General features: G+C 40.4%; 1 protein-coding gene across 3 annotated transcripts in view; it reads right to left on the reverse strand.

The window, feature by feature from the left end:
- Positions 1-17,241, reverse strand: part of RFTN1 (raftlin, lipid raft linker 1) — a 96,454-nt gene that overhangs the window by 14,066 nt on the left and 65,147 nt on the right. For 2 of the 3 annotated variants that reach the window (XM_040549763.1, XM_040549762.1), the window contains exons 5-7: positions 16,799-17,216; positions 12,622-12,825; positions 3,686-3,801 (exon numbers count right to left, since the gene is read on the reverse strand). In XM_040549763.1, the coding sequence (XP_040405697.1) occupies positions 3,686-3,801; positions 12,622-12,825; positions 16,799-17,216 (738 nt within the window). The remainder of the gene's footprint in view (positions 1-3,685; positions 3,802-12,621; positions 12,826-16,798; positions 17,217-17,241) is intronic. The other variant, XM_040549764.1, reaches the window with a different exon arrangement.

Here is a 17,241-nt window from a genome sequence, read left to right on the forward strand (position 1 = left end):
TTGATTAATCAGAGCTGTCTACACACATTTGCCTACACAAGCAGAATTAAAACCATCATACAAGTTTTAGGGCTAAATCGCAGAGACGGCAGTGGAAATAACATGCCCTGACATTTTTACAGTTAAAATGACAGGGATGGGAGCAGCATTTTGTCATTAGAAGTCCTCTGGTCAGTCACAGAGGATGTCACAGCTCTACTTAGCTTGAGAAGAAAGAGTTAAATTACTCAGAGCTATTACATCCTGTCTGCTGCTTGGCAGGACCACATACTGTGACAGCTGCAAGCTTTACATCCTCTGCAAACTGACATTTTACACACAGACCCAGTGCATCACACTGTTCAGCTTGTTTTTTCTATTAGCCTTAGCAATTAAAAAGGCAGCACTTTCCCTGCTAAGAGGTGTGCCAGCCCCTCTCTCTTGCCTTTATGATTAAACAGCAAAACTTTGTCTTTTCAGTGAGAAAGGTTCTCTCCATATATATATATATATTATTACTGAGGGCATCAGTACATGCTATATATCTTCCTGTCTTAAACAGCTTTCTTTTGCTGTGGCTGGGATTCTATTCATTTGTTTCTTCTTAATTGGGATACAGCACAATAAATTTGCACAGTTCAGACCACATCTGAACAAGTTCACAGCTCATCCAGACAATCAGATCTGATGCAAATTTAAAACCAGAATCCATTACACACATTCATGTCATGCTGTCCATCAGTGCCTCTACTGCTGCCTTGGTATATACAAAAATAACAAACGGAAAAGGTTAATCTAAATCACAGCTAAACCTGTATCAAAAAATAAGAAATTCCACAATAATGAGGCATTCCACTGCTCCAATACTCTCTCTGATAATATTTTGAACTATCCATAATAGAAATAAAGCATTTACTGGCGTTAGGACATATTCTGTCATTACTGAACTGTCTCCTTCCTCCCAATTTACAGTCCCTGCCTCTGCCCCTTCATTATTCCATGCTTACAGCAAATAAGGGTGAATTCCAACAGGATTTAACAGAGAGGCAACTTGGTCTTCTGGTTTGGACACTGGGCAAGTGCCTACAGATTCTTCCGGCTCCCAGTATTTCTTTCACTCATTTGATAACTTTACTTATCTGTGCCTGCTATCTCTCAGAAAGCACGAGGCATGAAATATCCAGGAAGTTATTTAAATCTCAGGGGAAGAAAATAGAGGTGGTCAGCTCTGCTCTGTCTCTATCTGGGGAATACCTTGCCAAGAGTTCCTCAATGCCTCGGCCTCCTTCAGCAGGCTTTTTCTCCTCCATTTTCAGATCGGCGTGTAATGCACTCATAATGTCCCCAAAAGAGGGGCACCTGACCTCAGAAGAGCAAAACTGCCAGGAAACAGCCAGCATCCAGATTTCAAATTACAGCAGAGAACAATCTGATCATACCAGCAAGTTGTGTACATGCTGCCAGACAGTTTCTGAAACTGCACAGAGACCTACCAAATCTTGTGTCTGGAACAAGAGGTCCTCCCCATTAGCCCTCACACAGACACGGTATGCAGCATTACAGCATCCCTTGACAGACCAGATGGGTTTTGTTGCTTGGTTCCTTAATCTGTTGACCAGCTGTGCCTCCAGCCTGGTACAGCTAACCAGGAGAAAGGCATTGCTGCTGCAATTAGGGCGAATGATGCTCTACCTTCCAGGGCTCTCACGCTTCAAGGGGCCCTGCCAGAAGACACTCCTCGGCTGTATCCTAGCTTTCAGTCACTGCCATCACAAGGTTCCCTTTATCAGATGCTGTCCTTGTCATGTAGCTTGAGGCAAACTTTCTTATGTCCACCGAGAGCAAACTACGAGGTATGTAGGGAGCATCATGTGTAACTACATTGCAATATCCTTCTGAGTCTCACAGTACCTCTCACTGGCTGTCTGAGAAAAGCCAAACTGATTCAGACCAAGAATCCATTTAACTCAGAAAGCTGTCTCCAATGTGGCTCTACGGGACACCTACGGGAGAGTAATATCAGGGCAAGCACGTAGGATACCTGCCCTGAATATTTAACGTATTTCCTCAGCACAGCACATGGTTTAGTTTCTACTGAAACCAGTTGGTGAGGTGAGGTGAGTGGGGAGGACCGGGGGGGTTCCCTTCAGAAATGCACACCAAATTTGAACTAAAATGCTTGTACAGATGCATAGATAGAGATGGAGAAGACAGGAACTGTGGAAGAGATGACTTTCTCTACCCAAACCCATCTAAATTTTAGAAGCCACAGTATTCTCCAGAAATACGATCCACAGATCTACCTTCTGCTGCATAAAGAATGACCTAAATTACCTCCTTTTTGCGTGTTTGCACCTGGCCCTTCACTAGTGCCATTTGAGGGCTCTCATTTTTTTAGATGCACATTAGCACAAGAAAAGCTGCTGTTAACACGTTACACTGTTCTTCAAAAAGTTTCTAGCCATTATTATATGGCCATTTCTTGCTACACTACAAAGTCATCATCTAATAACCAAACTCTTAACCCTAGCCTCTTGGAATTTCACACATTTAGTCTAGCATCTGTCCCAATTTTCCTTACTTTTAGTAATCCATACTTTTGGCATGTATGTGCCTTGCTTAAGTCTCTCAGGATTTCACACCATTTATGATATATTCTAAGCTGGAAGATCAAGCATTGCCTTTACAGATACCTAAAATATATTTCTGGCAGACCAGAGTAATTTAACAATAAATCAAAAAAAAAAAAATCTGATAGTTAGCCAACAATTTCTTCTTTACCCCTGTGATCTTTTTGTTTCTTTCAGCAAAGTATTTTAAGACCAGTTTTTTAAATACCTACCTGTGTACCAAACGTGCTGTGGAAGATCTGTACTGACTGATCTAAACGGTGGTTTTACTGATCTGAGTGTGCATTTAGATCAATAAAAAGTCAATCTATGACACGCACAGTTTGTTTACAGGGATGTACCCAGAACATACGTTTTTTTCAGCATATGAAGGAGGTCAGACAGAAGCAAATGTGATTATTTCCACATTCCTACTCCATGTAAGTCTATGTAAAGGGCCACAGCCTTTTTAACTGCAATACTACACTGACCCGCATGGTCATATTCCCCTTGCAACCAATGGAGATACTCTACAGTTAATCTAGCAAACACCTGTATTTTTGGGACAGACAGCCCTGAGATTCATTGCTCGCCACCACCCGCATTGTCCTCTCTTCCCACCCACCCAACGAAGTATGGAAAGGATCAAAATAGTATCAAATATCAAAAAAATTTAGGACAAGAGGGAATGGCCTCAAGTTGTGCCAGGGGAGGTTCAGGTTGGAAATGAAGAGACATTTCTTCTCAGAAAGAGCAGTCAGGCATTGGGACAGGTGGAGTCACTGTCCCTGGAGGTGTTTATGGAAAGGTTGGACGTGGTGCTTAGGGACACAACTTATTGCGTAATATTGGTGGGAGGGGGACAGTTGGACTTGGTGATCTTGGAGGTCTTTTCCAACCTTAATGATTTTATGAAAATCGAAAGAGCATTGTACAAAACCAGAGCGTGGTTAACTGACATTACTAATGCTGATCCCTTTACCCCAGTCACCTGTGTGCTACTGCTGAAGGACAGGTAAGTACGTAAGTCTGCCTCCATCCAGCAATTTGATTTATAAAAAACAACAAAAAAAATCAAAGAAAAACTGCACACATACCTTCAGTACAGTCCACTGTTCTACAACAATAGCATCATAGCCCTGCATGGTTTTACTGTCTTCCATAGCAACATCTTCAAAGAGAAATACTCCATCCGTTGTTCCATGAAAGGAATCTGTGAAAATGCAGGGTTATGAGTAAGCTCTATGGAAGACAACCCATGTGTAACGAGGCATTTGAATTTATTAACAGCATGCTGTTCCAAGCATGTTAATAGGAGAAGTGCATAGACCTCCGTCTGAAAGCCCAGCTGTATTAAATGAATGAAACTAATATCTCTAGCAGTTTTTAAGAGCAGCCATCACTGTCCACTCTGTTATTCCGGAGTCTGTCATCAAAAAACACAGCTCTTGCATTTTGAGCAGGCACGATGAATTCAGCCCTCAGTTCAGCAGTACCGTTCACCTAAATGAAGTTATACAAACATTTACAGGCTGAAGACCATGTATTATGTTATATCAACTTCTCAAGGGCTTTTGTAGGTACGCTGATATTAACAACATTATGCATTCATTCTCCCAAGTCAGAACCCTATATATGGATCAGGCACCGCAGTTACAATGATCTACGCGGACAAAGGATGATCTGGCATATCTGAATGCTGTGAAAGAAAAGATACATTCATAACTATTTCATCAATTTATAAAGGCATTTTGACCATCTGGCTTAGTGGCTCTCTACTCTCATTTGTATTCCCAGCATATTCAGCTTTTTTTCAGAGTATACATACTATTCAAGTTACTTCAGCACCACTTTCTCCTTGAACTTAGCTGTATACTTGATTATCAGCAGTCACTCCCATAGGCAAGCCCTCATTTTTTTTATCAGCTTCATGACACAACAGACTCCAACCAATTGAAAAAACTGACTTACCTTTCCTTGCTAAAGTAAGATAAATGACGAAATAATAGTCATTTCTAAAAAATAGTACATGAACAGTATTGTACTCTTTATCAACACAGAGAACTCCTGTCACATTGTCATAAGCATGTTCCTCAGCCTGCCTTTCTGGTTTAAATAACACATTTACCCTGTACAACTGATTATAAAGGCCTTGTTCATCCCTGGCCTGAGTGTTGTATTTTACACAATAGTTTCTTTGCATTTTTAGGAAAACAGTGTTCCTTGCAGCACACATGTCAAACTGATAGATCCTCCAACTGACTTGTAGGTAAGTCTGCTTAGCTGTTTCAACAGGTCCTCCTACTTTCCCTGGTGGATGTTGTGAGGTCAAGAAATGCTAGCAGGAAGGCATCACTGCCTCCATGGGACAACACGTATCAAACTCACAACCAGTTTTCACAAAGGAGGAGTGAAGAGGATTAAAAGGCTTCTTACCCTCGTCAACACAATCTTAGTCAACACCTTATATAACCTATACTCATTTTATTACCTAGAAATGCAAAGCCCATGAAAAACTAGACTCCCACACTTGAGGGCTCATGTCTAGAAATATATGTAACGAGACTGTTGTTGCAGGTGAAAAGCATTTGCACACCCCCTTGCTTCGATAAGCATGGTCCACTACTATTTTTGCTGAAGTTTCAATCAAGTCATTCAGTTATAAATGAGCAGATGCAAGTACTCATAGATAACACAAAACCAGATTTATTTATTTATGTTGAGGAGGAGGAAAGTTGTAAACCATTTAATAATTCCCACTCTCTTTGGGATTCTGTTAGGAGACTCAAAGAACCGTCTACCTTCATGCTGACAGCCTCCCCAGACAAGATTTCCGGTAACTCCATTTAGACTAATGAGGGAGAAAGATTCCTCATCACTACAGTGATTAAAGCCATTATTACACGGTGCTCAAAGGTGGATAAACTGGACTACAAAGCAGTAACTCCTGTCATCTAGATAGATTTCTCATCTCAGTGAGGTGAACATTCATTTTTGCTGTGAAATAACAAGTAAGATCACTAAAGAAGCTGGGTTACAGGTTGGAAAACATAGGGAGAACAAGCTTGTCACATCCAAATGGGCACGAGACTCGATTACCATATTTTATACAGAAATGGCATTTTGTTAGGTCCTACATTTCAAAGCGGGAACCAACCCAACTTCTGTGCAATACATCACATTCCAACACCCCAGCCCACGCCCAAATCTATTTTAGGATGCACAGCACACAAATAACCCTTTACTTTTCTAAAGCAGGGTTCACAGGACAGCACCTAGGGCTGAAAGCAGAATCCCATTCATCACCACTACACACAGACATCCGAGTCTCGTAAGGGAAGCTTGGTACACTAGCAGTGCTCTCGCCTCTGTATAGTGAGTCCTGTTAATGAAATTCTATGTCACACTGTTGGCACAACTGCAGCTTGAGCTCTGCCCACACATTTGCTTAGCGAATTAGTAAGCGATCAAAACACAATCACCATGCGTGTGTTTACACTCTCTCATAAATCATCCTTCATGCTTCGCTCTGCTGTGCATTCCACTTGCACAGTTCACAGCTCCCACATATGTGAACGTTATGGCACATATGCAACATTTTAGAAACTAATAGCTGAGCTTGTGAGACCCTACAAGGAGCAGACAAAGTTGACTGCACTTCCTTGTTGGGTGTACAGTGATTACGGTCAAAGGCTACATCCCTTCAATCCTAAGATCCATTAATTTTTTGGCTGGGAAAGAACCAGATAGGAATGAGAAAACCGGAAGGGGAAAATTGATGAGGGAGCGACAGCTGCTGCGTACTGGTGTCTGTTCAAAAGAGTGATGCTGGTGAAAAACTCTGTAAGAGAAACTGCTCGATGACACTCATTAGAATTTCCCACCTTAACTGTAACCAAGTCTTCCCTCTACCTGTCATTCCACGACGCTTAAACTTTCAGGCCATAAATGTGTGTCTGCCAATTCTCACACCTTGGCACTACACCTTCGCTTTTGCAGGTCAGCTACTACCTTTCCAGCTACAAAGGGGAGGTAAAGAGTAATTGGACCATGAATTTCATCCCATATGAAGCATTTGGGATGCTAAGAATAAAAGGGAAAAGAGAAATCAGAACAAGAGATACAAGGGTCATCATTTGGAGAAGAGGCACACAGAACCCATGTTATAGTGTCAGAATTAGCAGGAACTTCAGGGAAACTCTTACACAGAGATGTTGAAGGGCAAAGAGTTAGATGCATTGAGCCTACCTGCAATACCTTTATCCCACAGATGCTGTAAAGTCTGCAGCAACTTAGGCTACAATCATGTTCTACAGGTGAGATTCGTATCACCTGACGTTACATATTTATGGCATAGATGTCAACAGTTGAATTAGTCATCAAGGCTCTCTTTTACAATTGATGCAGAGAAATAACCATTACTTCATTCAGTACTTAGTTTCACAGAATCATAGAATAATTGAGGTGGATGGGGACCTCAGGATGCCTCCAGTTCAATCTCCTGCTCAAAGCAGGAGCGGACTAGGCTGCTCAGGGCTTTACCCAGTTGTATCTTGAAAATCTTCAAGGATGGAGACTGTACAACTTCCCAGGCAGCCTCTTCCAAAGTTTGACTGTTTCTATGATGAAAAAGTTTTTCCTTATATCCAACTAGGACATGTCTTGTTTCAACTTACACATGTTCTTTCTCATCCTGCAACCATGCACCTAGGCAAGGGCCTGTATCCATTTTCTTGATAATCATCTCCTCAGACACTAGCAGGCAGTGTTAGGACTGACAAAGCTGACCCTTTTTCAGGCTGAACAAAGCCAGCTCCTTCAGTCTTCCCTCACAGGACAAGTGCTCCAGCCACTGACTGTCATGGTGGCCTGCTGCCAAACCAGCTCCAGTTTGTGAATATCTTCCTCGTTCCTTTGGGGAAGTGCCCAAAACTGGGCACATTATGTGGTCTACACGCAGCCTTACTGGGTGCCAAGTAGAGGAGGATTTTACTACTTGCTGTACTCTTGTCAATACAGCCTGGTATGCTGGTGCCTTCTCTACGGCCATGGCACGCCGCTGGTTCATGCTCAGCTTGCCACCTACTAACATTGCCCAAGGCCCTTTCAACAGAGCTGCTACCTCGCCAGGCAGTCTCCAGCCTTCGTGTGTGCAAGGACTTCTCCCTCCCCAGAGGCAGGAAATTTGTCCTCACTGAATTTCAAACAGCTCCTGCTGGCCTGTTCTTCCAGCCTGCCCAGGTCCCTCTGAACAGCAGCCCAACCCTGACGCACATCAACCGCACCCTGAGCATGGGATCATCTGCAGACCAGGCAGAAGCACACACCCTCGCCTCCTCTGCAGCACTGCTAGCACTGTTAGACACAGAAGATCCCAGGACAGAGCTCTGTGGTACTCCACTTGTTACTCCAGGCAAAGCATGACCTATAATTACTACCCTCTGAGCCCAGCCATGCAACCAGTTTTTTTTAACTGTCTAGTTGGCTTCCCATACAGGCTGCTGGTCCTAACTTGGTACGAAAATATTGTGGGAGCCACTGTAAAACTTCCTTCCTGAAGTCACCCAAAATTACATCCACTGCTTTCCTTTCATCTACAAATCCAGTCATTTTGTCACAGAAAGCAATTGCTTTGGTGAAGTATGATTTACCCTTGTTAAATCCATGCTGACTGTTCACAATGACTTTCCTCTCCTTCATGCGTCCAGAAATGTGTTTCAAGGGGACTCAGTGATTTTTTCAGTGAAAAGAAGTGAGGCTGGATGGTCTTTTTGGCCTTTTTTGAAGACAGGTGCAACCTTTGCCTTTCTCATGTGTTGGGGACCTACCTTGATCTCCATGACCTTTCAGAGATGACTAAGAGCGGCCTCATAACAACATCAGCCAGCTCTCCCAGCACCCTTGGATGCAGACCATCTGGTCTCAGAACTCAAGCAACCCCTGTCTCGATCTTCATCCACTGCTGCTAATCCTGCACCTCCTTGAACCTTGCCTCCAAGCTCCGAGGCCTAGCAAAGGAGGCGTTACATATCTCAGCCTTTTCTAGATCTTCTGTCACTACATCACATATCCCAATGTACCCACCCATCTCTTCTATATGTCTGATGTGGGATAAGGTGAATCACAACACAGACTATTGGTCTAGGCCAATTTTACACCAACTGTAATGACACTTTTGAATTCCAACTCATGCAGACACCTGCATGGCAGGTTCCAACATTTATTTCGCTGAATCTTACCTAACTAACCTACAAAGATCAGCCATCCAAAGCTTTAGATGGTGAGTTGGTCTTTCCAGTTTCCACTGTTTCTCACACAAAGTATTTATTGATTCTGGTGCAGTTGTATTCTCTTTTGGTAATGCCTTGTTTAACAATATTTATCTCCTGGAACTTAGCCTGCATTAAAAAGGTCATTAATAATACCAAATATTAGTTCATTTGCAATAGGGCAATAAGTAATGCCAATAAAACAAGCTATTATGACTTTGCTGTTTATGGTATCATTTCCCAGTCCCTACTCTTAAACTGACATAACTTCACTCTTTCTTAAAGAAAGGGCTCAGAACACAAAGGTTACAATCATTGTCCTTCCTCTGAAAATGTTCTATTGCCACTGAATTTTCATTAAGGTATCCCGCTGTGCACAAAAAGCTATTTTCACTGGTTGTATAAATATTTGATGTAGCTCTGTTGACAAAAAGCTATTTTGATGTTCTGGCTTCTGATTTACAAGAAGTATATGGCAAAAAAAAAAATCTTTCTTTGCTATGACAGCTTTTCTAGTGTGCAACAATTTTCACTGTGTTGTCTTTGAACTACAAATCTCCCTCATCTAGGAAACTAACCTTTAGGCTGCTGGTGCTCTCAGAGATGTAAACTAGCTATCTGGTTCTATGAGTCTATGTGCAATGTGATCTGAATGTTGGCCTTTGCTTCAAATTTATATTCCTCCCTTCCCTTGAACCTTTTCACCTTCGCTATGTGCAGAAAAAATAATTCCATATGGATGATAAAAATTCCAGCCACTTCAGTGGATAAGGTGAAAATAATTGGCCAAATGCATCACTGGTTCATCTCTGTCAGCAACAGTGCAAATGTAACAGAGACAATCAACTTGCTTCTCTAAAAACCTGACTACTTTCCACTTCCAACCAACTCATATTTTGTTTAATTTACTTGCTCTGTCTTTAAGTCCTGTCAACTTTTTATGGCCGGTTGCCTGTTTTTTTCTAAGCTTGAAAGCCACGAAATTCACAGACAATGGTAAAACAAATGCAAGAATGCCCAGTATTTAAAGAACTGTAGTTCAAAACAACTAAAAATGAAGAAGATTGTAATTACTCTGTTAATGCATGAAAGTATAACCTTAGCTTTGATTCTTCCTCCCTTCTCATCCTCACCTACTCTTACACTGCCGACTGAAAACTTGCTGTTAAAGGAAAGAAACAGATCCTTCCTGTTACATCTTTTCCATTTTCAGTGGTATTCATTTGTACCTGGCTGCTACGGTCTTTACTTCTCACTAGAAGACGGAATGGGTGAAGTCCTACGATCACTTCAGATCATTTGACAGCATCAGTTACACCTGGGATTACAAGCAGCATTAGCAACGACATGAGTTGGATGAAGTAACAGCAAGTAACAACTCCAAATTTAAATAATTAATGCTGCTGTTTCTAACTTACCAGCAAAATCTGAAAACGTTTAATATACGGTGTAACACTCCATGGTTTACATTTTGTAATTTGCAAGTGTGTTGTATCTCTGTTTATTATTATATGGCATGATAAGCAAAAATAAACAGTTGCTATCAGTGAACTTTAAAATTCTTTTAAATACAAATTATTAAACTGTTGGCAGAAGGAAGAAACAAATTATGTCTGCTGATAATCTGGAAATCTTTACTTCATTGGGCATTCCAAGGACAAGGGGGAAGAAGATAATAACCCTGCTTTTAAGTCTAATAAGCAAAATAATGAATTCATACTTTAAGGCAAAGAGAAAACCAGTTCCCAGAACAAAGAAGTGTATATAACCAATTAGATAAAGTATGCTAATATTACCTTGATTTGGAAAGGGATTAATCAGTGAATACAGAGATCAGCTGTGAGGAGATGGATAAGCTGCCTTAAAGGACTAGAAAAAAGTAAAGACAAGAAGCCTTCAGCCTCCTCTTTCTTCCCCCCTTCCTACCCTGGTTGGTGTAAGACTGGAAAATCTGTTTTACTGCTCTGAAGCACAGGAAAATGTTAGGATTGAAGTCATAAACACTTAACTGCAACTGATGTTTGACTTACAGATGTTCTTAGCAAATACCCTTCTAATAGCACGGGCATAGTCACAGCATTTTAACATAACAGTTTTAACTGATACCCTTTTAAAAGCCTTAACTCTGAGCTTTCTGACTACTGAAACTGTTCCTCCTGAAACTGCAAGATGCTAAAGAAAAAAATGGTTATTAATTGCTCATCTTCAGTCTCTAATCTAAATTAATCATGAATCTGTCTACTTTCATATAATTCATTGTCCTGTTTGCATAGAAACTTTCATGTCATCGTTCAAGCTTACTTTATCTATGTCTGTAGGCAGTTATCCAGCACTCCTCACTGGGGTGTCCAAGTACATGAACTTCCCTCAGAGCTGTTATATAAATGAACTTTAGAAGTTTAAATAACAGAAAAATGCTGTGTTTAAAGCGTTTTAGAGTACATTGATAAGCAGATTTTATTAAAGAAAACACTGAGCCTGATACAGCCAATTAGTTTTGCCTCGATGAGTTGCAATTTATACACATAAAATAAATGACCGTGGCTTTAAATAAGTTAACTAACAATTAGGCTTTCCAGGAAGCTGTATCAAAGCATTCCATCAACTGAACTTTAGACCTTTTTTTTTTTTGCTACTTGCTGCAAAACAAAACAAAACAAAAAAATAGGATTGCTTATTAATTTCCCAATTGACTTTTACCAGAACCAACTAATATTACTGTGTTTTATCACGGGCCCTGGAATTCTAACTGGCAGCAAAATGGGAAGAAGATGCTCTCGAAGCAGTTTTCCTATAATTTTGTGGCACAAACCCATGTTACTTAGTAGCAGGGCCCAATCTATGGGTTACCACATCCCTTTTGAAGAATGCAAAACAAACCGAAATTAGGTGAAAGATTCATAGCATTCACAAGGATTCAGCCATAAGCATTTTAACTGTGCAGTATACTAGTCACGTAAGTTTCCACTAAAACTAATTTGGCTATAAGTTCAACATTTCGATGTTCAAGTACTTCCCTTGGTTTGTTCTCATGGTCCCCTGGTTATGTCTCCAAGATCCCTATTATGCACCAAAATCTTTCTTTGTGCAACAGGCTTGTCTGCAGAGACACCACTGTGGCCAGGCATGTAGTACAGATTGGCTGCATACAGTATTAAGTTGAATTCACTGCTACATTTTCACAGCAAAAATCTGTTTTTCAGTCTTTTCATCTTAATAATACCATCACTGACCCATCACACACATGAAACTCGTATCACTAGGACGAAACAAGAAGCACAGACAATTTTTATAAAAATATTGTGCCATAAATGTGAAAATATCCTCTACAAGAACTGGGAGTAACAGGCTAGATACTGGCCAGATAAAACTAGAGGGTCCTTATACCACCCTAGCATCAGACCCAGGTGCAGCATGTGGCCAGAGAGCTAAGAAGAAAGACACTCTTCCATTTATGTCATCTGCTTTACAATCTTAGTAATTTAATTAATTTTACTTGGTACTGTTGATTAAGTCTGTGTATTTCTGCAGTTACAGAATCTCTATTATGTTTATAAAATACATGATCTCAGCTTTCCTTATTCAAATGCCAAAATATTTCCTGTGCTTTCATTCCACTTCACTGAATTAGGATGATTTAAAACAAATATGCCCCAAGCCTGTATTAAAAGCACCTCCCAAATGTCTTCTCTTCAAAGATAATGACCTCTATTAGAGGAGAAAGGAAAATAATCACAACATAATGCTTTCTGTGATTTCCATACCATTTACCATTCCAAGGCTGAAGATGGCGTTTACCAAGGAGCCTCCTTTCCTGAAGTGATCTGTCATGTGCTCCAGCCAATTTGCTTCTAAGCTGTTGACAGTCTGCCCGTTCCTGGAGATCCTCATAGGGATGGTCACCGTATAATACTGGCTGCATCTTTGGGGGGTTTTAGGCTTGTTGAAGAGTGCGAAGATCTCTGTCTCTACCAAAAAGTAAAAATTGGAGTAATGCAACAACCACATTATGGTATTTCAGCTAAAACGATGCAGAACCCACTGTTTGCCCTTGCCTGACTATACGGTGCAACTGCAAATACTTTTGGACATGGTTTTCTCCTTATTACATTTCTGCAGCGTCCAACACAGGAGGAACCCCAAACCCAACACAGCACTTTGATTGCTGTTACAATATTTGTTACTAACAACGGATTCACTGTTGGTAATAAACATTTACAGGTAACAACACTTGTGTACTAATGGACAGTCCCCCTGCTACAATTACCAGTATAAACCAAGGTACAAAACCAAAGAATCTCCACAAACTGCATTAAGTACCATAGAAGTCTCAATATCACTAAAAATTAACGCCCAGAGTACTTCTTTTTGCCTACTGAATGCACTGTTAAAAGTCGCGTAACACTGAGGATGGTTCAAATGTGAAATCTTCTTGCAGATTTAGAAGAAACTGCATTACACAGATCGTGGCCATTAAAATGAAGTATTAAATAACTTGTTTTTGATAATGCTATGGCACAGAACCAGCAAGCAGTAGGCTCATCTAAAGAAAACACAATGAATCATAAATAGAGAGACAATGTTAGCTGGTTAGTTGATTTACTCTGGGTCTGAGCCAAGGCGAGACATTGACACAACAGCAAATGAATCTTGAAAGTAGAATTGTGAACGGTCTCAAAAATGAGAACATTTTCTAGACTCTGTTCCATATCTCCTCTTACAATTGCAAAAAAGTCACTGTTGACAGCAAAGTTGAGCTTTCACAGCTCTGAGGTTGGAAGTAAATTTAAGTGCAGATTGACTATTGACTTTCAAGAGCCAAAAAATTCCCTCTAAATAAATATAAAGAGCAAAAACATCAAGTGAAATCCATTCATTCAACAAGCTCCTCTTTTTTCCAAGTTATTATATTCTAATCTCAAATATTAAAGTAAAGAAAGAAATGTCAAGAGAAATGTTAAGATTGCTCTCTAACAGAAATGTCTGAGCATGAAGTGTGTAAATGAAAATCATATCAGAAAGGAGATGCTGGCAGCACTTGGAAGCAGGAAGCTCACTATATAACCAAACATGAGAAAGAGACCTAAAGATCTCAGACATGGACCGTGATTAAAATAGAATTAAAAGGAATAATTAACATGGATCCTCTTGCTGTTTGCCAATTGTTTAGAAAGATCAAAACGATGAAAATCCTAACTCAGAAGAGCATACACATAAAACTTCTGCGCTCAGTTTGATTCTGACTCCCAAAACAAACTCATGTTGGAAACTGAGATCTTTTGGTGTATACAAAGACATTTTACTAACAATAGTAAACCATGGAACTGGAAACCCATAGGGAGATGATAACTTGGATTTGACACTGGGCTGTTGACAACGCGCATTTAAAACGTGCGGGAGTCTTTCAGTGGTTCACTTGGTTTTGCAACCATTACTACACCAGTCCTTCCCACTGTTCCAGTTACTACTAACAAAAGTTTTCACCAGACAGCCTGACTGTTCAAGCATGGCCAAATACACCTTCAGTTTGGTTCTAGATAACACGGGACTTTTGGACACAGCATTGGAATATTTGTGCCTTGTTCAAAAAATAATTATCAATGGTGTTTTCAGAGCCCTTTAACAAAAGGGAAAGTAAATGAGCATTACAAAATATTCAGCAAAAAAAAAAAAATGAAGCAGCGTAAAAATAACTGTTGAATAGTATAAAACCTAAACTAAAGAACAAAATTAAGATTCCACAAATGGTAAGAAATATCACTCCCACACACACAAAGTTTAATGTAGGGAAGAAGGAGTTCAACAGTGATCACTTCCTATGGAATAAGTAGGGTAACAGGGAAAAAAAACACCTGGTACTTTCTACCTTCGTGTTCCCAAGGAAGGATGGAGAATTGGTGCCAAAGACTGAAATACATTTTCCATGGGAGGAAGAGGGAGTGCTGTAATAACAAAAAGCCATACCAGAGTAATAAAGAAGTCAGCAATGTTGTATAGGCAATAGATTCGGGAAAATCCTACTGGAGGTGAGCTATTTCATTTTCTGTCATATAAAAGCGCCTTCTCAGACTTCTACTCTTGGAAAGTACTTGCATAACTCACCAGTAAAAATACGTGAAAAATAAATAAGGCCAAAAAGCACTCGGAGAAAGAAAGATAAATAAGGAAACTAACCACATTTTTTTTTAAATAAAACCTCTTATCTGGCAAATCAGAAGCTGTAATAAAATCAGCTAGGGTGTTCCAGACAGAAGTTTAGGAAGATTTGAGATGGTCAGCTTCCCACTATGCAGAAATATTAAGAACATGGTTACTTGCAGCAAACAATTTCCACAGTTCAGTGGGGAGAGTAGCATCAAAAAGATAATTGCTAGGTTAACTATCTCAAAGACAGGATATATAAAAAGAGAAAAAGAACTGGTCTGATATGAGTTGGAGGTATCTAATTTAGAACTATAGAACTCCAAGGGGTTCTATAATGAGTAAGTTTTGAGCATAAAACAAAATATTCAAATAATAGCAGTGCTTTGACCAAACCTGGCTGCTGCCTCGCCCCAAAAATTTGAGGATAGTATAGCGAAAGGTTACTGAAGAATGATCCAAATCTGGTGACAAAAACCTAATTACATGAAAATGCAACGGAAACCAAGACAATAGTCCAAGTCCAAATAGTCCAAGAATGCATATTCATTCTCAGTCCTACACTATAAAATCCCCAAAGGGCCAGGATTGTTTGACTGAATCTATGTAAAACATGAAGAACAGCGATAAATTGAAGTCAAGGACAGTACCAGCTCAAAGGAATGTAGATGGAATTTCCTTATGTAGATTTATAACTTGTAAGAAAAGTAAGCAAAAAAGTAATAGAAATAAGTGTACACAATCTCTTCTAGGATGTAGACAAATATAGGAAAGAAAGATTTAAAGTGAAAAGGGGGCAAGAATCTTTTTTCTGATGACTTTTGATTTTCTAAATTACTCTGGTCTACATCCTATTTTAAACTACAATTTCTGCTACTGAATTAACCTCTGAGAAATGAACACCTTAAGGAGGAAACTTTGAGACCTCAGCTGAGACTTTTTTTTTTAAGATGATATAAAATGACATCTAAAATTGGAAAGCATATCTGAAGAGATATAAATCAGAGAAGAGAAGGAGAGAAAGAACAGGAGAAAGGGAGAGAGAAAGGGAGAAAGAGAAGAGGAAGGGATGGGACGAGAAAAAGAAAAGAGGGGAGGGGAGGGGAGGGGAGGGGAGGGGAGGGGAGGGGAGGGGAGGGGAGAGGAGAGGAGAGGAGAGGAGAGGAGAGGAGAGGAGAGGAGAGGAGAGGAGAGGAGAGGAGAGGAGAGGAGAGGAGAGGAGAGGAGAGGAGAGGAGAGGAGAGGAGAGGAGAGGAGAGGAGAGGAGAGGAGAGGAGAGGAGAGGAGAGGAGAGGAGAGGAGAGGAGAGGAGAGGAGAGGAGAGGAGAGAAAAAACTGGTCTGTGAAAAATAACCTTCAAAAATATGAAAATCAGAAGGTAAATTATTAGGAGCACCATTATCACAAGGACCATTATTATGAATTAACAAACATGAACCATTAACAGAAATAACTACTGATTTCCAGATATCAAATATCCAGAGTTCTCAGATTATCACAACAAACCCAGAAATCAACCAGTCCAGCTGAACAGCGGACTAAAATAAATCTTTCCACTGAGGCATAGGAACAGGACATAACACAGTTGCACCTGGTTATATCAGTTCTTCATTTGCCATCCGACTTACCCTCAGTGATTGCGAACTGCGTAACAATGCTGAAATGGGGCTAAGTGGTTCAGTTGGTGCACCCGTTCTCAGCTTTTACAGTGCTAAGTTCCAAGCCCCGAAGGAACTGGGAACATAATTGAGGCAATTTTAAACTTGGCTTTTATGTATTAGAGGTCAGTGCCATACTTACTGCCGGTAAGGGGTTTTGAACTTCGTGCTGGCGCTTCATTCTCTGCAACTCCATTCTGCGTGTCTGTCGCTTCTCTTACACTCGTGCTCTCAGGTTGTTCTTCATTGCCCTTCACAGACTTGAAATTGGGCTCCTCAGTAGCCTGTCCTTCACCCCTCCAGCCTTCCCTGGATGTGGCACGTTGGTCAGCACTCTCCTCGCTTGGTGCTCGAGTATTGCATCCATTAATGCCATCTATTTTCTCGCCATCCAGCGAAGCTTGATCCTCAGGGCAATTTGAAACATTTTTATTATCTCTTGATTGCACAGAGTTGTTACTGGCGGGTGTCAGAGAGGAGCTGACAAGACAGTTCTTTTGGGAATGGTACTGAGGTATAATTCCAACAAATTTCAAGCCTTGACTTGCTGCATCTTGAATCTACAAGTCAAAGAAGATTAGATTT

Source organism: Cygnus olor, chromosome 2, assembly GCF_009769625.2.
Source record: "Cygnus olor isolate bCygOlo1 chromosome 2, bCygOlo1.pri.v2, whole genome shotgun sequence".
NCBI classification, from domain to species: domain Eukaryota; kingdom Metazoa; phylum Chordata; class Aves; order Anseriformes; family Anatidae; genus Cygnus; species Cygnus olor.